This window comes from Nicotiana tabacum, chromosome 12 (assembly GCF_000715075.1).
Source record: "Nicotiana tabacum cultivar K326 chromosome 12, ASM71507v2, whole genome shotgun sequence".
NCBI lineage: Eukaryota > Viridiplantae > Streptophyta > Magnoliopsida > Solanales > Solanaceae > Nicotiana > Nicotiana tabacum.
The window spans coordinates 49,170,780-49,194,569 of record NC_134091.1 but is presented as its reverse complement, the minus strand read 5'-3'; the positions used below and the strand labels follow the sequence as shown (position 1 = coordinate 49,194,569).

Genomic DNA, 23,790 nt, shown 5'->3' with positions numbered 1-23,790 from the left:
TTAAGGTAAAAATTCTCATTAGCATTAGTTTTCAACATAAAAGCTTTCCGGAAACCTTCTTGGACTGCGCAAGCAAATCGAGGAGGGTAAAAATGAGATTTTTAAGGCTTAAGTGCGCAGATTCAATTTCTAAAACATAAGATGACCTTTTGGGTCATCACAGTAAGCCATTCACACATCAGTTGGGACCAATAATTACCCATACTACTCATGCATCATCAACAAGGTGACAAGTCAGATATTCATGCATATATAGTTCCAATGTGACATTTGAGCTTCAAGAGTTGACTTTACTCATCAAGGACTCGTGTTCTATCATGCAGATAATGGTGGACTCCAAACTCTTCCTCCTCTACTTTTCATTTGCTAACCTCACTTAAGAAATTAGCACTCAATCTTAGGATTCATGAAAGGTTCACTCGTCTCTCACAAGAGAATGTCACAAGTACGACTTCAAGTATCATAGGCTTGCCTCTTATGTAGATCGCCACTAATGTAAGTTCACTTGGCTTGAAATCAAGTAGGACATATTTTGGGTTGCAATGAATGATTTTGGATTAGTGTAGGATACCATATGGGTAAGTGGTTATACCTTTCCTTATGAACTCCACTCTTTCATTTCTCTGCTCACAATTGCCAATTCTTAGAGGCACTTTCTTTTCATTGGGGACTAGAGAGACTTAACATCACTCTTTCTTGTTCATTTCATTCTTTTTATCCCTTTTTGATTTCTCATGCTAGGGATCATTACCTCTTTTTGAATTCATCAACCCTTCCACTTATTCAAGTTTTGCAGTTTTCTTTTTGTTCTTTTCTTTACTTGCCTTCTCTTTCATAGAGATAATTTATTTTCTCTTTTTGTGCCTTGATACCTTTTTCAAATTCCTCATCTCTCCCCCAAAGTTATGTTTTAAGCCACTTGTTTCACAAGAGTATTAAGAAAAGTTCGGGTACCAAGAGAGGGTCATGATAAAATGGGTAAAGGCTTATAACATGGTTATCAAATGAGAAAGGCGAGAGGCTCAAAGGGGTTGACTAGGGATAACGACATTGGTTGGCAATAGAAAGATCAAACGGGCCAAGGAAAGCCTACAATCACTTGTCAAACAAAGCAAAACTTGGGATTTCACCTTGAAACACATTCGGGGCAAGTTCTAGACCCTTTCGCACGGATACTTGGACTAGCTGGTGTCACCCAAATGCACACCACTAATTGGGATTGTGAGGCGGTCGATGCAATTATAAATACCCAACGTGAGTCGGGGTTGATTCCACAGAGAGTTTTATGTTGGATTAGGTATATACCTAGTCTAAGTATATGACGTGCCCAAGATTATACTTCCACATATTCAGTTGTTTCCTTTCTACTTCTAAATCTTATGCTAATGCTGTAATTGTAAAGCTAAAGGACGATGTTTTTGGTATTGTTGTTTTTCAGGTTGTAAAAGATCTAGGGTTGTAACTTCTCCTAGTTGGTTACCTAATGGATTGAGAGCTTTAGGGCATGTTTGGTTGGTCGGGATATAATATAGCAATCACACGCAATTACTCACTCTCTACCTCTCGGTAGTTTGAGTGATTTTGTCCAAGTTGGCTTTCTCAAGACCAAATGGGTATCTCACGAAACAAGTGATAGGTGCTCAAGTCGGGTCTTACTATCTCTATATTCTACCCTTTAATTGGGGCTATAAATTTCTCGAGTTCACTCCAATTTCTTGTTAGCCAAGTTTTCTTAAACTTAGTTTCTCTTTCACAAGTAGAGACTAAGTCAATTAGGCATGAATCAATGTTTGCAACCACCAATTCTCAAATTCAAGCAAGGACTAGGATAAATATCATATACCCGATCATAAATAAACCCTAATTCAATCACCCATTAAGTACCTATACTAGGGTTGGGTCACAACCCTAGCTAAGGGTTTAGTACTCATAGAAAATGAAGAAATTAAAGAAGAAACTAAGATAAAACTCATAATGGATGATTAAGGGAAGAAAATCTAATGTTTAAATGATAAACTATTACAAAGTTGCCCAAAACAGTAAAGAAAACGGCTATCTATTTTCCAGAGTTCAAACTTAAACTAAAAATAAGAAAAAGATCTATTTATATCCAGCTAAAATTATCGAAGAAAATTAAACCTGCGGAGATTCTACAGCTGCACAATTATGTGCGCAGTCTGCACTTTGACACTAGCTTGAAAGGATGGACTTCTGCGGCCACACAATTCTAGGTTGCAGTCGCACTTCTTCAAATTCCGCGGTCCTCACATTTCTGAGTGCGGCCGCACTCTAGAGTTTTAGGTTGGACATGTAACACTTCTGCGGACTGCACATTTCTGAGTGCGACCGCACTTTTGATTCTGCGGTCGCACAATAATGGTATGGTCCACACTTCTTCATGACCCCAGAATCCATCTCTCTGAACCTCATTTTCTGCGGCCGCACAATAATTGTGCGGTCCGTACTTTGCACGAAAATTTTGTCAGAGGCTTCCTCATGTTCTGTGGCCGCACTAAATATTGTGCGGTCCGCATTTTGCCCTTTTAGCTTTGTTTTGGTCCTTGTCCAAAATTACTCCTTCTTGAGTTTATTTTCATCTCTTTGACTGATATTCCAACATTCCAGCAAGAAAGCACATTTCATCCGTTTTCGGGAATACCTTTAAGCAATTTTGAGCTAGAACAAAAGTAAAAGAGTGCAAATAAGTAGTCAAATCCCTACTTATCAACTCCCCCAAACTTAAGCTTTTGCTTGTCCTTAAGCAATAAGGTAATTCCCACCTCCACAAGAAAAGAGCTATTTAAGCTGGCTTAAGGTGACTCAAACACACATCAATTGGGACCAACATTGACCCACAACACTTATGAATTATCAACAGTGCAGTGATTTGACTTTTTAAGTACAATAGTTCTAATGTGACACTAGAGCATCAAGAGTTGACTTTATTCATCAAGTAAGCTCGCTCTTTTATGTAGGTCATTGTGGATCCCAAACTCCTCCTCTACTCTCTGTTAGCATATCTCACTTAATACAAGGATTGTAAAAAGTTCACTCATCTCTCTCAAAACAATGTCGCAAGTACGGCTCAAAGTACCATATGCTTGCCCCTCATGTAAATCACCACTAATGCAAGCTCACTCAACTTGAAATCATGTAGGGTTTTTTCGGGATGTAATGAAGGCTTTTGGACTAAGGTAGGATTTGATGGAATATCATCTTTCCTTAAGTACTCCATTTTCTCTTTTTGGCTCATACTTTGTCGACTCTTTGAGTCATGTTCTTCTTCCTCGGGGGAACTAGAGAGACTTAAAGTCACTCTTTCTTGGTCATGATATTCATTTTCTACTTCTTTGTTTACTCCATGCCTTTCATCCTTGTCTTTCTTTAAATCCCTTCAACTCTTTACTTTATTCACTTTCTTTTTGGCATTTTTCTTTTTGTTCTTTCTTTCTTTTCTTTGCCTTCCCTTTTCTTCATTTCTTTCCTCTTCTTTGTACCTTTATATAACTTTCAAACTCCTCATCTCTCCCCCAAACTTATGTTTTAGCCAATTGTTTCTCAAGAATGCCAAGGAAAGATCGGGTGCCAAGAGATGGTCATTACAGACAGGTACATACTTGTAACATATTTATTAAATGAAAAAGGGCTTAGACTCAAATGGGTTGACTAGGGATATCACATTGGTGAGCTAAGAAAAATTTCAAATTGGATCAAGGAGAGCCTACAATTATTTCTCAAGCCAAGCCAAACTTAGAATTTCGCCTAGAAAAATATTCGGGGCAAGTTCTAGACTATTAGCACGGGTACTTGAACTTGCAAATAAATATCTCACCTCTCACGCTGCTGGATTGCTAAGGGGAATGGAGTCGAGGGCCCACAACAACCCTATTTAAGATTGAAAATCACAAATGGTTCGACTGAACCACTCGATGAATGCTTAAGTCAACACAAGAGTCAAAAGGTTACAACTAGAGCTATTTTCTGCCAAAAACTTATTTTTAACCATTAGGTCGTAGGTAAATGTGTTGCTACCAAGTGAAGCATGCTTGAGACCTTTTTATTCATTACTATTGTTTTTTAACCTAATCATAAAAAAACAGACTCAATCCCTTAAGAAGGTTGTCACGCCATCCATCATTGGGAAGAGCTACCCGGTTCACACAAAACCTACCTTTGGAAAGAACTGTGGCATTAAGAAAACCAAAGGCTTATTGCTCAATTAAACATAACAAGAATCTACCAAATAAAAAAAAAAGCCATTGAAGTAAATAAGAAGTTATACTACTAAGAAAAACAAACTACATAAGCTATAAAATTAACTACTGAAAGTAAGACAAATGAATATACAAACCGAGGGGAAATGATTATATACATCAAGGGAAAGGGAGGAATATATACATAACAAAAGATAGAATAAAGATAAAAGAAAAAGGGTATTACAGTTATTTCATGCCAATGTCAATGCCATAATAAACTATCCAAAATAGACCACCCCCCTGAAAAAAATAAGCATTGTCTTCAATGCTTAACAAAAATAAGGATAGAGAGTGAAGAGAACTCCCTATGTGGTCTCAGTGTGCATGGCATCATCAGCAACCTCTGGATCCTCCAACTGGATTTCATCGTCCTCCGGTCGGAGAATAATGGGGTGGCTGAACATCAGGAGCATCTCCTCAGCGGTATGGGCAGCAAGGCCTGGCTCCTCAGACTGGCTAGCTGCTGTCTCTGGTGCCTCAGGTACTGGTGGAACTGCTGGTATTGTCTCCATTAGAAGGTCAAGGGGAATATCCCCAGCTGATTCAAGCTTGGCCACCTCGGTGCGCAATCTTTCCACTGATTTCTTTGATGCCAGAGATTTCCGCATATTCTTCACCTGTTTGCCCAACTCCTCAATAGCTCTCCCGTGAGCCACCACTGTACCCATAATAGTCTTATAATTTTCCAGGATCTTCTTCAAAGTTTCCTTCACTAACGGAGGTACCTAAGGTGTTGCTGGGGTAGAGGATTGTGCTGCAACAGCACTGGATATGTCAGACAACTTTGAAGTAGTTGTCTGCATCTAGTTGTTGAGACTTGACAATGTTTGGGAGACTTGCAGCGCAATGAGTGGATATGTGGAAGAGGCAGGCACTGGCACTGATGTAGATTTTCTAGAAGGTGGAGGTGGTGGCATGTCAGCTATCTCGGTGGAAGGGCCAGTTGCTGTGGAAGGCATGGCAGTTGTAGAAGGCTCAGCAACTAAATCTGTAACCACCACCATTGGCTCATCAGACTGGCCACCGGTGGTAGTTGCCTTACCCTTGAACTTTGGGTTTCCCGGACCTTGTAAAGAGTACCATGAGAAGGGTTGTTTAGCCCGCACCTTTTGATCAAAACTCCTCGGCTCCACATTTACATCCGTGAGGTATGCTGTGAGTGTGTTGGGATATGGATAGGAACTTTCACCTCTTTGGACCACTAACGACATATTGGCCGACATGATGGCACCCGTATTTATTGGGTACCCGACCATGATGGATGCCACCAAAACTACTCGGGGGAGTGGAAAATTGTTTTCATTCCTGCTCGGGTCTAAGCGGCTGCACACAAAAGTTTGCCACCCTTTTACTTCAAAATTGAGGGTGGCCTGAGAAATGGGAACCCCCGTTGTGATCCACGGTGGTGGTGGTCCTAGAGCTGCCAATATCTCTGTGAGCCAATGGCGAATTGCACCATCCTTAGATAGCTTTTCCAAGTACTAGACTGGTTCTAACTCCTCGAATCCCAAGTACTGGTTCAAAGTGCCCTGATCGAATCTAACTTTCAAATTCCACACTTTGGTAACTTTGGTACCCTTCTCGTTATGTGCCACATTGGCATAGAATTCTCGTACCAAGTGCTCCTTCGCATCCTTGACACTGTGGTGAACCACATCCACCCCTGGCGCTCCCTAAAATATTTGGATTGTATTTATCCAAATCCTTCAGTAAGATTTGCCGCTCAAGTGTGAGCGATCTCTGGGGCCACCACTCTCTGAACCTGTTGAAGGTTGTCAAACTCACAAACCGATCCTCCCATGCTTCCTTCTTCTTCGACCTCTCTAGGTCGCCCACTCGACTATCACCTCCTCTACCATCATCTAGGGCATCATCATCATCATCATCTATTGCCATTATTACTGGAGGAGTAGGTGTAGAGGAGGGCTCTAAACCCTGGCTACCGGTATTGGAACCCTCAAAAGAACTTGCTGAGGTGGAGGGTTCGTCCAGTAGTTGGTATCTCCCTAGGAAGTGTGATGGTTGAGACTGGGCCTCAGGTTGTTCTCCCATTGAGTGACCTTCGGAGGCTTCCCTAGACGGGACATATAAGCTTGATTCAGAAGGCTCTGTGGCCCTGCCTCTCCCCGGGGTTTGTTTTTTTGTCAAAGTTTTCTTTTGCACCCCTAAAGGTTGAGTGCCTTTGCCCCAGCCTCAGGAGGGTTCACCTCTCCCTTTAGATGTATCTACTCTACCTTGTGAACGAACCATTGTCTACAATATGAGGTACATAAGTTAGTTAGAGCTTAAAACAGTGTACACACATGCATAATAGTTACAGGAAAATAGACTACAGATGAGGCAGTGCGGACCGCACAATTTTGAGTGTGGCCGCAGACTACCATGTGCGGAATGCACAATTTTGAAGTACGGCCGTACATCCTGAAGTGCGGACCGCACAATTTCGAGTGCAGTCGCATACATTTTTCTACGGCCGCATAATTTTTCTGCAGTTTACTTTTCATGCAACATTTTAGATCTATGTTTAAGATCTGCGGACTGCACAAATTTGTGTGCGGCCACACAATTCAAAATTACGCAGCACTGAATCTGTGTTTTCCAAGTTTAGCATAATTTAGACATGGTATTTGCAATTAACCATGATTAATGATCTACCCAGGCCCCAATGAACATATATGAAATTACCCACATGATTTTAAGTACACATGACTAACTATTGACATTTTAGTTCTAAAAATAACTCTACCACAAAAGAACAAAAACTAAAAGAAATTGAAAAATCTAAAGAAGTAATGAATATACCAGTTATGAAGGATGCAAGTAAGAATCTACAATGATGAAATGAAGGAAGATTGTGAACTAATTGAACATGCACTGTGTTTGCTTAGGGTTCAAGAACTCAGAGTTTGTAAACTGTGAATAGTGCGTTGAGGTTCTATTTATAGGTTGACCAAGTCAACCCAAACCTAAGGTGAGTGCGGACCGCACTCTTTACCTGGACTTTGATACAACTCTGCGGTTCGCACAAAAGTGAGTACGGCTACAGAATTTGTGCGGACCGCACAATTGTGTGTGCGGCCGCAGATTGGCTATGAAGTTTGACAGACGAACTTGAGAGAACTTGAAATTTTGGTCTTCCAGTTGTGCGACCGCACACATAATTGTGTGGTCGTAGAGTGATTTTTGTTGTTGCCTTTAGAATTGTGCGGTCCGCATAATTAATGTGCGGTCCGCACTTTTTCAACACTTAGCCAATTATGACACAGTCCCTGAAGTACACATCCATTCCTGCATACACTTCAAAACTAGTTAGCACAAAACAAAGCCTATCTAATAAAAAAGAAAAGGGCACATGGGTTGGCTCCCAAGAAGCGCCTGATTTAATGTCGCGACACGACGTAGATTACCAATCATTTGACATGAAGAACCACCACGATGTGGCCATCATCAACCTTGCCAAGATAGTGTTTTACCCAGTGCCCATTGACTCTAAACACCTCATTATTTTTATTTTTTAAGTCCAAAGCACCAAAGGGGGTTACATTCACCACTTCAAATGGGCCACTCCATTTAGACTTCAACTTACCCGAAAACATCTATAACCGGGAATTGAACAATAACACAAGATCACCTTCTTTAAACTCCTTGTTTCGGATGTACTTGTCATGGAGGTACTTCATCTTGTCCTTGTTTAAGGATGAACTTGAATATGCATGGTACCTGAATTCATCAAGCTCATTCAATTGTGCCACCCTAAAGTTGGCAGCGACAACCCATTTAAGATTAAGCTTTTTCAATGCCCACATAGCCTTGTGCTAAAGTTCCACCGGTCGGTGACAAGATTTCCCAAACACTAACCGATACGGAGATATACCAATCAGTGTTTTGTAAGCTGTCCTATAAGCCTAAAGAGCATCATCAAGTTTCTTTGACCAATCCGTCCGATTGGCATTCACAGTCTTCGACAAAATACTCTTGATCTCCCGGTTGGAGACTTTGACTTGCCCACTTGCTTGAGGATTATAGGGAGTCCACACTTTGTGAGTGACACCATACTTTGTGAGTAAGGTATCAAAAGCTTTGTTACAAAAGTGTGATCCCCCATCACTAATAATGGCCCTTGGAGTACCAAATCTCGTGAAGATGTTCTTTTTCAAAAATGCCACCACACTTCGAGCTTCATTGTTGGGTAAAGCTACGACTTCAACCCACTTTGACACATAATCCACCGCTACCAAAATATAAGTGTTTCCACAAGAGCTCACGAACGGACCCATGAAATCAATGCCCCACACATCAAAAATGTCAATCTCCAAGATGGTGGTGAGGGGAATCTCATTCTTCTTAGAAATCCTACCGGCCCTTTGACATTCATCACAACGCTTGAAGAGATCGCTAGCGTCCTTGTAAAGAGTAGGCCAATAGAATCCACACCTCAACACTTTTGTTGCCGTTCTAGCTCCACCATGGTGATCGCCATATGGTGAAGAGTGGCAAGCCTTAATAATTTTCCTTTGTTCCTCCTCCGGCACACATCGTCGAATCACACCATCAGTACAAATCCGGAAGAGATATGGCTCATCCCAATAATAGTCAAGGCAATCCCGTTTGAGCTTCTTCCTTTGGTTTGAAGAGAACTCATTCGGTACGATACCAATCACAAGATAATTGTCTAAATCGGCGAATCATGGCATCCCGGTCATTGAAATGGCTAGAAGATGCTCGTCAGGGAAGGAATCATTTATCTCAAGGCCATCATGTGGCCTCCCCTCCTCCTCCAAACGAGACAAGTGGTCCACCACTTGGTTTTCACTACCCTTGCGATCTTGAATATCTAGATCAAACTCTTGCAATAGAAGCATCTGCCGCATTAATCTTGCTTTAAAATCTTTCTTGCTCATCAAATATCGAAGCACCACATGGTCGGTGTGTACAATCACCTTTGTACCCATCAAGTACGGGAGGAACTTCTCCATAGCAAAGACAATAGCAAGGAGCTCTTTTTCGGTCACTGTGTAGTTGACTTGGGCATTATTTATGGTCTTACTAACATAATAGATTGGATGGAAGATTTTGTTGATACGCTGCCCCAAACACTACTCCGACCGCCACATCACTTGCGTCACACATAAGCTCAAAAGGCAAGCTCCAATCCGGTGCGATGATAATAGGAGTAGTAGTCAACTTGAACTTGAGCAATTAGAATGCCTTCATACAATCCTCGTTGAAATGGAACTTGGCATCCTTCTCCAAAAGTTTACACAAGGGGTTCACCACCTTAGAAAAGTCCTTGATGAATCGGCGATAGAACCCCGCATGACCTAAGAAGCTCCTCACTCCCTTCACGGATGTAGGGGAGGGAGTTTGGAGATCACCTCAATTTTGGCCTTGTCGACCTCAATACCATGCTTTGAAATTTTGTGGCCGAGGACTATGCCTTCTTCGACCATGAAGTAACATTTCTCCCAATTCAAAACTAAGTTTGTCTCCTCACATCTTGCCAAGACTTTATCCAAGTTGTTCAAGCAATCATTGAAGGAATTCCCAACCACAGAGAAATCATCCATAAAGACCTCAAGAAAATTCCCCACCATGTCGGTGAAGATGGCCATCATACACCGTTGAAAATTCGTCGGTGCATTGCATAACCCAAATGACATCTGTGAGAATGTGAAAGTACCATAGGGACAAGTGAAAGTAGTCTTCTCTTGGTCCTCAGGAGCAATGAGAATTTGATTGTAGCCAGAATATCCATCAAGGAAACAATAAACAGCTCGTCCGGCCAACTAATCAAGCATTTGATCAAGAAATGGAAGCGGAAATGATCTTTCCGAGTGACTTTGTTGAGCTTCGATAGTCCATGCACACTCTCCACATGATCACCATTCTTGTAGGAATCAATTCATTCTTGTCATTTGTGACCACAGTCATGCCCCTTTCTTTGGGACACATTGCACCGGAGAGGTCCACGAGCTATCGGAAATGGGGTAAACAACCCCGGCATCCAACCATTTTATGATCTCCTTCTTCATCACCTCTTGTATTGGTTCATTTAATCTTCTTTGATGTTCAATGGAGGGTTTGTCATCCTCCTCCAAAATAATCTTGTGCATTCAAAAGGCGGGGCTTATACCCCGAATATCCGCCAGTGTCCATCCTATAGCTTTCTTCCTCTTTTGAAGCACCGCCAAAGTAGAATCTACCTGCACGTTAGTCAAGCAAAAGGAAAGAATAATAGGTAAAGTAGAACATGGGCCTATAAACTCATACCTGAGATGTGAAGGCAATGGCTTTAACTCCAAAGTGGGAGGCTCCTCGATTGAGGGCTTTGTTTGAGGAGTCTTCTGGTTCTCAAGATCTAAGGACATTTTCGGGGTTCATAAGTATACGACCACATTCCTTGTAATGCATTTACACATTCCACAAAGCCTTCCTTATCATCATCATCATGATTAAGCAATACGAATTCCAAAGTGTCATCAACATTCATCATGGCACTAGCATCATTAACAATCACCTCGATCACTAAGTCCACAAACGAACAAACTTCATTGATATTCGGTTGCCTCATAGATTTGCATACATGGAAAATAACCTTTTCATCACCCACCCGGAAGGTGAGCTCACCGGCTTACACATCAATAAGAGCCTTCCCCGTAGCAAGGAAAGGTCTATCCAAGATAATAGACACCTCATAGTCCACTTCGCAATCAAGAATTACAAAGTCCACCGGGAGGATGAACTTATCAACACGAACCAACACATCATCAATAATACCCAATGGTCTCTTCATAGTACGATCCACCATTTGTAACCTCATAGATGTGGGTCTTGGTTGCCCAATTCCCAAAGTTTTGAACACCGATTAGGGCATCAAGTTGATACTCGCCCCTAGATCACATAGAGCTTAGACAAAGTTGGTGCTTCCAATAGTATAAGGTATTGTGAAAGCGCCGGGAACTTCCAAATTCGGAGCCATTGAGTGCACAATAGCACTCACTTGATGTGTCATCTTGATAGTCTCATAATTCATTAATATTTTCTTTGTCACCAAATCCTTCGTAAACTTTGTATAACCGGGCATTTGTTCCAACGCCTCAACCAATGGAACATTAATGGATAAGCTCTTCATCATGTCAATAAACTTCTTGAATTGGTTCTCACTATTTTGCTTGGCGAGCCTTTGAGGGTATGCAGGAGAAGGCCTTGGCATTGGTGACTTGGCCTTTGGCACTATCGGTTCCGGTATGTTAATCATGTGTTCCCTGGACGAGTTCACTTCTTCTTGGGTCTCCTCCACACTCTCACCAATATCATTTCTCACTTCTTCATTAGCTTGAACCACATTGCTTGGAATCTCATCTTCTTGAACCACTACATCATCATCCACAATTCTTCTTTGATTTGAGGTAGTTGTATCTCCACCTATTCCACTCCTTGTTGTTATGGCCATGGCATGTCCTGTGTTGTTCCCATCCTTTGGGTTCACCACCGTATCACTAGGTAATTCCCCCTTAGGATGAGTGTTTAAAGCTTGCGAGATTTGCCCCAATTGAACTTCCAAATTCCGGATTGAAGTGTTGTGAGAGGCTAATTGAGCATCAGAGTCGGCATTTTTCTCTATCATTTGTTTGAACATATTTTCAATCCGTCCCATCTCATTGTTGGAAGAACTAGAACCTTGAGACGGATATGGAGGCAGGTTGTTTGGTTGTTGATATATCGAGGTCCTTTGAGAGCCCGACCCCCGATTCCCTTGGTTACCATTCCAACCCCCTTGGTTGTGGCCTCCCCAATATCCTTGATTATTGCCACCCCAATTGCCTTGGTTGCTTTGATTGTTCCAATTACCTTGATTATTGTTATTGTTCCAATTACCTTGATTGTTAGTACCACCACTCCAATTGCCTTTGTGGTTTTGATTATTCCAATTTCCTTGATTTCCTTGAGATCGCCATTGTTGTTGATTCGGGCCTTGAGAGTTGTTCCTTTGCCCTTGGTAGTTATTCACATATTGCACTTCTTCCTCTTGCTCATAGTCTGATTCGTCTTGGTCGAACCCACTATCATCTTGCACAAATTGTTCCAGACCGTTTTGCACTTGTTGACCATTTTGCCTTCGCTTGTTCACCATTATATTGACACCTTCCATTGCGTTTACTTGCTTAGGACCTTGAACCTGTTGAAGTTGAGCTTTGGCCAATTGATTCATTATAGTGGTCAACTCGGTAATTGCTTGCCCATGATCATGCAATTCTTTGTGTAGGTGAATCATATTTGGATCACCTTGAGGAACATTTGCTCTACTTTTCCATGCCGATGAAGTATCTACCATTTCATCTAAGATTTCACAAGCTTAGGCATATGGTGTTGTCATGAAATTTCCACCGGCAAGTTGGTTGACCACGCATTGATTGTTGTTCCATCCGCCTTGATTGTTACCTCCCCAAATTCCTTGGTTGTTTTCACTCCAATTTCTTTGATTGTTGTTGTTATGCCAAACCCTTGATTATTGCCTCCACTCCAATTTTCTTGATTGTTAGAATTCCAATTGCCTTGATTGTTTTGAGCTCGCCATTGTTGTTGGCTTGGGTCTTGGAAATTGTTTCTTTGCCCTTAAATATTATTCACAAATTGCGCTTCTTCTTCTTGTTCATTATATGAATCATCTTGCTCAAAACTACCATTTTCTTGCACATAGTTCTCCACTCGATTTTACAATTGTGGACCCTTGGTCCTCTTCTTGTTCACCATCATGTTCACTCCTTCCATAGCATTGACTTGTTTTGGAGTTTGCACATGATTTAGTTGGGCCTTTGCTAGTTGAGTTATGGTGGTTGTCAATTCGGCAATGGCTTGCCCATGGTCTTGCAATTCTTTGTGAAGGTGGATCATATTCGGGTCAGCTTGTGAAACATTGGCCCGAGATTGCCAAGCCGACAATGTGTCCGCCATCTTATCCAAAATCTCACACGCCTTCGCATAAGGCATAGTCATAAAGTTTCCACTGGTTAGTTGATTCACTACACATTGGTTGGTCGTGTTAATCCCACGATAGAAGGTTTGTTGAATCATGATTTCCATTATATCATTGTTGGGACATTCCTTGACCATAGTTCTATAGCGTTCCCATATCTCGTGTAGTGGTTCATTCGGCTCTTGCTTGAATGCCAAGATCTCATCTCAAAGTGTAGCCATCTGTCTGGGAGAGAAGAACTTAGCAATGAACTTTTTCGCCAACTCATCCCAAGCGTGAATTGAATGGTCCGGCAATCATTCCAACCAATCTAAAGCTTTCCCCCATAGAGAGAAGGGAAAAAGCCTTAGCGCCAATGCAACCTCGAAAATATTTATTTGCTAGCTCCCCCAACAAATGTCCACAAACCCCTTCAAATGTTTATAAGCATTTTGTGTTAGAGCACCAGTGAAGAAACCTTGTTGCTCAAGCAAAGTGAGCATCACATTGGTGATTTGAAAGTTTCCCGCCCTAATACGGGGAGGGACTATTGCACTAGCATAAGCTTCGTTGGGCAATATCCGGTGTGGAGCCGCTTGTGGTGAAGGTGGAGGTTGAACGGGCACATTATCATGAGGTACCCGGCATCTCCGATTGGCTTGTAGCTCATGAGGTACCTCCTCTACTTGCTCGTCCTCCGTATCCAAATTCTCCAAAGGCAAATTTCTGAGCTCATTGTTCACCATGGTTGTACCTAAGATTTCTCACACAAATTAGTAACAAGGAAGAAAGAGATGATATTCCAAAAACAAACCCAAATATATAGCTAACACCATTTTAACTCCCCGGCAACGGTGCTAAAAATTGATCCATGTCCAATTCGCACTCAATAGTGAGTGGAAACGGTCGTTGGAAAAAATAGTACCCAACCAGAGTCGGGGTCGATTTTCACAGGGAGTTACTAGGGGTGTTAGGAGTATACACCTAACGAAAGCGAAATGAATAGCTAAATTGCACTTCCACAAAAGATTTTGATTTCTAATTCTGATTTTACTCTAGCAATTATAAGCTAAGAAAAGAAACTAGAAGCGAATCAGTATTTTTGGTATTTTTCCAAATAATTAAAAAGCCTAGGGGTGTGACCATAACCTAGGTGTTCGCCTAATGGGTACAATACATTAATACTTGTTTTGTTGATTGGGGTATATTACAGTTTTTAACTCTACATTACCCACTCTATACCTCTCGGTCAAAGAGTGGTTTTGCCCAATCTGGCTTTCTCAAGTCCAAATGGGTATCAAACAAAATAGTTGATATGAGCTCAAGTCGGGTTCTCACTATCTCTAGTTTGAACCCTTTAATTAGGCTAATCAAACCCTCAATTAGCCCAATTCCTTGTTAGTCAAGTTATCCTAGATTAGGTCCATCTTTCTCAAGTAGAGACTAAGTAAAAAAAGGCATGAATTAATGTTTGCAACCATTAATTCTAAAATTGAAGCATAAACTAAGCTAAATAATCAATACCCAATCATAATCAAACATTAAATTACATACCCATAAGGTTTACACACTTGTGTTGGGTTACAACCCTAGTAAATATCTAGCAACTCATAGTGGGAATTGAAGAAAATAAAGAAAAAATACTAATTAAACTCATAATATAAGATTAAAATGATAAAATATAATGTTTAAATACTAAAATAGTCACAAACTTCCTAACATGGCAAAATGTAACGGCTACAACAACTCAAATTTCGAAACTTGACCTAAAAATGTGAAACTCGTCTATTTATAGTGGCCCAAAATTCGCTGACAAAAATGCCCATCGGGAGGTTCTGTGACCGCACAATTCCATGTAAGGTCCGCAGATTTCTTCAGTTGCAAGATCTTGGATTCTGCAGCAGCACAATTCTGGATTGCGGTTGCGAAGCATCTTCTGCGACCGAAGGACTTGGTCTTTTGCACTCTCTAAACTTTGAATCATTTGTCAGTACAGGCCTTGTTCTGCGGCCACACAATTTATGTGCGGTCTGTATTGGCTAAATTCCTGTTGGGCTTTTTCACTTGATCTGCGGGCGCAAATGGAAGTCTGCGGTCTGCACTTTCTCCTGTAGCCGCAAAAATCGTTCTGCGGACCGCACTTCTTTAGTTCTGCGCCCTTTCTTGCCTTGTGATTCGGATCACCCTTTTTTGGGTCGGAATTCATCATGGGAGACCAAACTTCCAACATTCCTACAATTTGTATATTTTCATCAGTTTCGAAAACATAAATCAATACTTTCAGACTAAAATAAAAGCAAAAAGGTACTAATAAATAGTCAAAATCCCTACTTATTACAAAGTAACAAAAATAACAGTGTTATCAATGAATATTGGTTGTCCAAGGTTGCACCTTTACATAATTCCATAAACAAACCAATAAAATAGATAGATTTTTTAACTAAAAAAGCTTCCAAAATTCCTTTTTCGTTCCCACAATACCCTATAATATTCAAAAATATCCTGGCGGACCACTAACAAGAACAACACCCAACAAACTTAACAAAAAAAATCTAAGATGAAATTCTAACTTTGACAAAAAAAAAAAAAACCCAAAAACTAAACAGAATAACCAAATATGCCATTACATGCATGACACTACATTAAAAAGGGGTTTCACTTCAAAATGTAACGAAACGGAGCAAAAGCTCCACATATTCAGGAAACTTAAACAATAATTAGGACCTAACCCAGCCTTCCCCTAAAAACCCTAAATCAGCAAGGAAAATGAAGATCAATAAGACAAACGATGAAGAACAGATGAAAAAACTTACTCCAGAAACTTAGAGAACAAAATCGATGATGATAAATCTCGGCAACGATGACAGAGAAGACAGGGAGATGGAAGAGTTTCAATACTTTCTAAGCCCTAAACTAATCGGGTAGCATAAAATAAGGGGAGAATTTGGGTTTGGGAATTAAGTATAATTCTCCCGTTTTATTTTCCTATGTGGCACTAATAAATGACGTGGAGCCTACATGGGTTAAGTATATTGACGTAGAGTCTTATGTGTAGGAGATTGTATTACACGCACTGACAGCCTCCTGTCATAAGCATTTATTATACAGGGTTTGAACGAGTGTAAGTGTTCACTTGCCAAATTGACAAGTTTGGGGACCGGTATGACAAAGTGGCACAAGTAGAGGTGCCATTTAGACTATTCTGCCATCTTTTAAATGCAACTTTAGAAATTTCAATCTTAAGTTGTTTAATCTATTGAATGCAACTTCAGATTTCAAATCTTAATTTCAGAAACACAAACTTGCTTTTCGCATTTCAACAATCCAATATACGATTCAATGCCCAAATCTACTCCAAATGAGCCCAAATTTAAAATATAACTTTCAAATATTATAAAGATCAAATCTTAATCATTAAATTGTCAAAACAATAATAAATTTAATAAACTCATTTCGCAACTAAGAAGAAGAAGAAACTCTAAGTACAAAGAAGAAGAAAAAAACAGTAAAGAAGAAGAGACTAGTGTATGTATCTGAAATTATCCAACAATTGGATATCAGTTAATTTCTTTTTAAAAAGTGAATACGAATTCAATGGTGACGCAAGATTGGGTTCCACGTGAAAATTTTACAAGTTTGAGAAAGGCAAAAGTATCAGCCCAAGAAAGCTTGGATCTAACTTCAATTCATGCAGCTTCTTGAATTGGGTGTATCAAAAAGATGACGTCTAATCATAGTTCTCTTGATAATGGGCTTGTCTCATATGGCCCAAAATATGAATTCATCTTAGAATTGGACTCTTTTGGCCATGAAAAGAGATGGTTAAATGTGGTTTTTTGCAAAAATGAAGGTTAATTTGGATAAGGTAAAATGTCTATGAGATTATAAAGATCTTAATAAGTGGTTTGTCAACCTTTAGAACAAGCAATGTAAGAAGGAAGATCCACTTGAAACAAATCTTTTCTAGCACAACCACGGTAAAAATAAGCCATTGTTAGCACGATTATATATAAGTAAGCAGTACTTTTTCAAAAGAAAAAAAGTGGAACTTGTTCAGTATTTTTCTCGAGGTGAGGCAACCTATGTCTAATGTCTTGTAGGGCTAACACCTTGATATATAGGTGATGTGTTAGTTCAATGCATGATTAATACCATGAGTTTTTGGTTGTCCTATATGCTCCAAAAATGTTGTGCACATTTTATGCCTTAAATTATCCGCATTACACACCTTAGATGTTCTTGTTAATTTTTAATTTACATATTTGATTATATATAACATAAATAGTATATTGTTCTACATATAATTAAGAATTGGTGTCTCATCATATTATTAATCACATATATGTATATGCTTAGATAGTTAAATGAAAATTCTCACGTTTTCATTCTACTTTCTTCATTTTTTAAAATTTTTTAAAATATTAATTTTATTTTTAGGTAAATTAAATATTAAAAAACCCCATTTCTATCGTCTCATGGTAGGTAAAATACCTCATCATACGCCTCCAATTTTGAAACATTATGCGTAACAAGGAAAAAGAAGACATCGAGCTTAAATGCATATTACAAAAGACAAGTTCAAAATATATAGTCCCAAAACTCCCTATCTCCACAACTAAAAATAAATATAAAGAAAGAAACAGATGAAACAAATTAAGAAAGAACATAGTACAAAATGTTGTAATACAACTTATTGGTAGTCATTGGAGCTTGAATGATAAAAGAAAATTCAATTATGTAGTTGTTCTTAGTTTCATTTTTTTAAGGAGGAAGTAGGCTAACAACCTATATCCAATGATCATCACCAACATTGCTCCCACTTCAACTCCACCATATTTTGAACTTCCCAAGGAGTTATACTGAATCTTTAAGAGAAGTCTGTATGTGTGATAGTTAATAGAGATATAGCGAACCCATGAAATGAATCTTGGAACTTCCTGCAATAACAAAATTTAAGTCACAAACAATTAAAATCATTCATTATAATTGTTTGATGTGATGACCTTTTTTTCTTAAGGTATCACATTGCAGCTGATATTGACAAACTCTTTCTTGTCCTTGTCCATTTATGGTTCCTGAACAACTTAGAATTCCTTATCTGTACATGGGATCTAAACCACTCAAAGTAGGGAGTAGAGTGGTGCAAATTGTACATAATAAGTAGTACTTGCTGCTAGAAAGGACGTAGCTACGTGGTCCAAAGGAGGTTCAATTGAATGTTATTAGTCAGAAAATTGCACTGTGCAACTAGAGTAGAGTAGACAATTTTTTTTTTATTGTACATATAGAAATTATTGAATCTTTTGACATAACAGAAGCATCTATCTCAATAATTAAGTTAGTGATAGTAATGTTGATTGTGAAGGTGATCCATGTGCTGATAAGACATTACTTATTAATTACCTGGACAAAGAATCCTCCAGACAACATGAATGTCATGAGAGTAACAGAAGCAAAAGTTGTAGCTTTTTTCACATCCATGAATGCTGCACCTATAGCCAAACCTAAGCCCTGAACATAGTGAACCCAAAATGTCATATCAAGCTCAACTATAGTATTCTTCAATATGGTAATTGGTAACAAAATATCTAGCCTCTAACCTGAGCAGCAATTATGCTGAGTAAAACAGTGACCAAAGTTAAAGAAAATGCAGGGAATGTCAGCTTCAACCCAACCATGAAATAGACAATCACCAAGAATATTACAGGCAAAACTAGATCTAGAAGCAAATCAGTAGTGATTCTCGCTACGAAATAGGCACTAAGCTTGTACATGTTCACTGATCTCTCTTTAACCAACATTGCCCTTTCTTGTGGGAATGTGAAGATTGCTGCAAATAGAGGAAAGAAAGCCCAAAATACTGAAATGAAGAACAATAGCCCTTCCTGCAAATTTTCCATACCAAATTTGTTAAAGAACTAAAAAGATAGAAACATGCTAGTTTAAAACAAAATTAACATTACTTGCCTGATCTGCCACCATTTTAGGAGATGAGGTATCTGAATGCCACCATAGTAAGCCAACAATAATAGCTGTAGCTAAGACTTGAATTATTCGAAGACTGCTGAAGTATTCGTGGCTTCGCTCTTTAATACCTCTTGTGAAAAGAATTGAAAACTGTTGGTTCCAGGTTGCACCAGAATCTCTTAACTTAGGCCAACTCTGCACTTCTGAATCTTCCTCTATTAGGCGATGATTCAGCAGCTTTGTTTTCTCTTTGTTGGCAACCCTTGACTCATAAGCCCCAACAAAATACTGAAATTTTTTGTTCTTTTAGATATATATTATCATATGGTTATCATATAGAAGAAAAGAAGGCTGATCTGTTATACCTCATGAACATCAGCTGAGGAAAGTCCTTCATTTTTGCTCTTGAAATGATGGTTTCCTGGTAGATACTTGTTCTCTAGATCTGAAGGAATAGACTTGTCTTTTATATTTCCATTTGCAAGATCAATTAGAAACTCAGCTGGATTCATTGCTATAAGGGGAGAACAACCAATTGAAGAGAAATATAGCATTGCTTCAGAGGCTTTGCCAGAATACAGTGAGCAGCCTTGTCCCAAAAGAATCAGCTTATCGAATGTGCTGAATAATCTACTCGATGGTTGATGTAATGTCGTTACCACTGTCTTGCCAGCCTATCAAAAATATAAGATGATTTTTTCAATGAGACTTTTGAAAGCTAGTCTAAAATGAGACTACTCTTTGACAATGAGTACCCTGGCAATGTTGTGCAACATCTGCACGATTCGAAGTGCTGTGGTTGAATCCAAACCAGATGTTGGTTCATCTAGGAACAAAAGTGATGGATTCAGAAGAATTTCATTTCCAATGCATACTCGTTTTCTTTCGCCTCCTGAAATTCCTCTAACAAATGCCCCTCCAATTATTGTGTCTTGGCACCTGAAATAACAACTTCAGTGTCCAACTTTACAAGGTATTACAACCTTAGAAGCATCAAGAAAGTTAAGCTAGAGTCAACTTGACATGACAAGACTGTTCATGTGATTTATAATTGTTTTCTTTTTATGTGGTATAATCATGAAGTAACACCGTAATGAGAAGAGCTTATTTTGTTGGTATTAATATAGAATATCACCCTTGAAGTGGAAAGAAGAACTATCATACAGTTTCTCACATTTGTCAATAGAAAATGAAGAAGTTACCTTTCTAGACCAAGCTCATTTATAACACTAATAGCTCTTTCTTTCTTCTGTTCTTTAGATAACGTATTGGGTAGACGAAGCAAAGCAGCGTATGTTAAGGTTTCTTTCACAGTGAGATGGGGAAAAACAACATCATCTTGCAGAACAAACCCGATCCTGTTGAGCGATTATCAATAATTTTCCATTTGAACTTGTATAATTTTAGGATGGAACTTGTATCAAGAGTAGTTAGTGCATTTACCTTTGTTTCAATGACTTATTATATGGCTGGTCATTGTAAGTAATCATTCCACTATCATTTTTCACCTTTCCACTCAGAAGCTTGAGTAAAGTTGTTTTACCACCTCCTGAAGGTCCCATTAAAGCAAGAACTTCACCTGGACAGGCTGAACCACTCACTCCTTGCAGTATACATTTTTCTGCATCAGAATGCTTTTCTCCCTTCAGTGCCACTGTGTACTTCACATCTTGAAACTACAAAACAACCAGAAAAATGTATCTCTTCTTAATCCGTATATATAAGCAGTAGAATGTTCATAAGAGATCCATGCATTAACCACCTTAAGACGTATACGTAACGTTGGCTCAATTTGTATTCTTCTCCAGCTGCATGAATCTTCATCCTCCTGCTCCATAGGGCATGATGTCTTCTCTGAACAACAAAAATTGGAAAAAAAAAAAATCACATAGTACATAAAAAAGGCAACGTATCCGCTATTGAGGCTGCTATATTTTATGTTCTGATGCCTTAATGATTTTCTTACTTTTTCGTGTATTTTCTAATGTCATGTCATCAGAGATGCTTTGTGAGGTAATAGAGGATTGGTCGTAGGGGAAAATTCCCATTTTTCCACTTGCAGTCTGGCTTATAAGTACACCTTTTTCATTATCATCATCGCTCATTATCTCATCTATGTTTATTAGAAAGTGAGAACTAAATGATCTTGCATGACGCAGGGATGTTCCATGTATTGGTGATTCCTTTGCAAAATCCAGGCTTCGCATCTTTATTAACCCTTTCTTAGTCTTTTTATTGCCTTCTATTTTACTTGTGCAAAATACACTGCTGGTTTTTTCAGGTGGGAAAATCTCATCCTCATCGATATTCTGCATTATAACAGCTTCATTCTTGTCAAAGCTCTTGGAGAGAACTAGTTCTTGCTCCATATCTTGTGATTGGTTAGCCTTCAAACTGTGAACTCAACTGCATAAAGTTATTAAGGGAACAATAAATAAAAAAGAAAGATAATATATATGTATCAGATTAAACATATAATGCAGAGTTATTTACAAATTTAAAACTCTTTTCACTACAACATTAACAACAAAAGTGAAGAGAATTTGTTAAAACAAAAACTTAGCTGAAGATATGTCTAAGACAATCTAGGAAAAAAGAAAGACTTGGTTTTGCAACAGAGCAACCTGATCAAGATTTGTGCAATTAGAAGGTTTACAGTAACTTTAGCTTTCTTGTTTTAAGTTTATATAGACCTTTTTTGAAGTGCCAATGCTGGTGACAACATTGTCATATCATATGGTTGTCTCAATTAATGCATCTTTCAATCGTTCGGGAGTAGAATTTGGAACTCTACTAGTACATTGATATTTCTTTTTCACAATGTCTAGAATGTACATTTTGATTGGTTCTTCCATTTGCTAGCTTAGACTCAGTTGGCTTCATTTGGAATTCCCTAAAGCCAAAGTAATTCAACAGTAAATGGCTTACAAAATCATCATACAACTAGAATTTTGTCATGTCAATTTTAACTGAATAATGATGACATGAAGTTTTACCCTAAATATGTTTCGTATTGGTCATTCCAATTTCCCAAAACAAGTGGATCCAACTGTAATTTGACATTTTTCTGGAATGCACCATTCCATCCCTTCCTGAGACGTATAGCCCAAACTTTTGTCCACAAATCAATTCTTACAAGTTAGTACTCATTTAACTTATTATATTGACAATGTAACATAAAAGATCTTCACTGTCAATAAATAAAAGTTAAACAGTCAAATTTGTAACTCTTTAAGTAAGTGTTTTAACAGAAAAGCCTCTTTAAACCTAAGTTGATCTTCTAACGGTTGGCAAGTATTTGTTGGGATTATTGGCACCAGGATGATAGCATACATAAAAGCAATCGTTTATTTTATTCAATGGTGCAGTTTGTTTATTTCACTTGCAATTCGAAATGCTACTTCTTTTATTTCACCTACCAATTCTTTTTAAGTGATTGAGTTAATCAATTGTACAACATCTAAAATTAAAGAGAGTCAGAAGAAGGCGAGGCCATGGCCGGTGCCCTTTAAGCTAGGGCAAAGGAAGAGCAGTGATCAATGGTACATTTTCAGAGTGTTTTGGGTTATTAGAGCATGCATAGATGAGATAGATTCATTGATGTATTGCTCTCATGTCAGTAAGCAGTAGCTGTCTGTCCGGATGTGTACGTTCTGTTTTCTAGGACTTTTTATTATCTTTTGTTACTAAATTGTTATTATTACCTGTTTTGAAATGTGCTACACCTTTTGGTCATATAACTCTTCTCAAACAAAAGAGAGTCGCACATTAGCCACTGTTGAAACCAGGCCTGGTCGAGCCAATGTTTAAATTTGAATAGAGAGTTTACCTAGTACCTGTGCTAAACCAGTCCTGGTGTATGTAACATTCACTAAACTCATCTGGTTTTGATCTTAATTGTAATGAATTCATCATGTCATTCATTTCTGGAGAGGAGCAGAGTAGAGTACAGTTTAAGGGGAGAGAAATGCTCGGTAATGTCTAGATTTTACATTGTAGAAGGATTCACGTTCACATAAAATAGACCAAATCCAAAAGAAATCTCTCAAGTTAATGTCCAGCAACTACCTTGTCATCTTGAGATATGTCGTGATGAAGGGATGTTAAATCTGATTTAAAGCAATGGAAAATTGACCGATCAAAGAGCATGCCTTGTGGACACACAAAGGACATACGTAACCGTAACTCCCGTAAGTCATTTTCATCACTAAGACAAGGGCAACTCTACATGTTGTTTATGTAATTATGGCTAATATTTTGACTAGTGGATACCATCTCACATAAGCATAAGCCTTTTTGCAAAGTAGACTTTGTTAATAATATTCAATACTAAAAAACTGTGTAAATTCGTCCATCAAAATCGACCGAAATCGGTCGGAATTTTAAATAAATAATTATTTGTAAATTGTAATAAATTGTTAATTTATTTTAAAAAATAAATATAAATTCATAATTTCCGACCTAGGTCGGAAATTTCAAAAAAGTGGAGATTTCATTTGAAATTTCCGACCGAATTCGGTCGGAAATTATGAATTTTTGGGCAAAAAAATTAAATTTCCGACCGATTTCGGTCTGTTTTCTGGGTACAAACTGGGCAGAAAATGCCTGCTT

At 38.7% G+C, this 23,790-nt stretch overlaps 1 protein-coding gene across 5 annotated transcripts; it reads right to left on the bottom strand.

Moving 5' to 3' along the window:
- Positions 1–17,798: 17,798 nt before the first annotated feature.
- On the bottom strand, positions 17,799–21,896 carry LOC107816029 (ABC transporter G family member 22-like). Of its 5 annotated transcripts, none has more exons than XM_075226451.1 (11): positions 21,804–21,896; positions 21,146–21,573; positions 20,942–21,033; positions 20,623–20,855; positions 20,382–20,537; positions 19,935–20,118; positions 19,545–19,853; positions 19,176–19,467; positions 18,813–19,093; positions 18,616–18,723; positions 17,799–18,149 (listed from the first exon to the last, which is right to left on the bottom strand). In XM_075226451.1, exons 2-11 carry the CDS (start codon positions 21,546–21,548, stop codon positions 17,946–17,948), a joined length of 2,262 nt encoding a protein of 753 aa, XP_075082552.1. In that variant the 5' UTR covers positions 21,549–21,573; positions 21,804–21,896; the 3' UTR covers positions 17,799–17,945. The 5 variants fall into 5 exon arrangements, with proteins under 5 accessions (XP_075082552.1, XP_075082553.1, XP_075082550.1 ...); XM_075226452.1 differs by having other exon boundaries at positions 18,813–19,097; positions 19,180–19,467; XM_075226449.1 differs by having other exon boundaries at positions 21,146–21,585; positions 21,804–21,883.
- Positions 21,897–23,790: the final 1,894 nt, after the last annotated feature.

What these genes read in the sequence shown, in the direction of transcription:
- LOC107816029 (XM_075226451.1), bottom strand. Translation starts at nt 21,548, where the DNA reads ATGGAGCAAGAACTAGTTCTCTCCAAGAGCTTTGACAAGAATGAAGCT. An exon ending in AATGAGCTTGGTCTAGAAAG is followed by an intron (nt 20,119 to 20,381) that starts GTAACTTCTTCA and finishes TTGTTATTTCAG; the next exon opens with GTGCCAAGACACAATAATTG. An exon ending in TCAGCATAATTGCTGCTCAG is followed by an intron (nt 18,724 to 18,812) that starts GTTAGAGGCTAG and finishes CACTATGTTCAG; the next exon opens with GGCTTAGGTTTGGCTATAGG.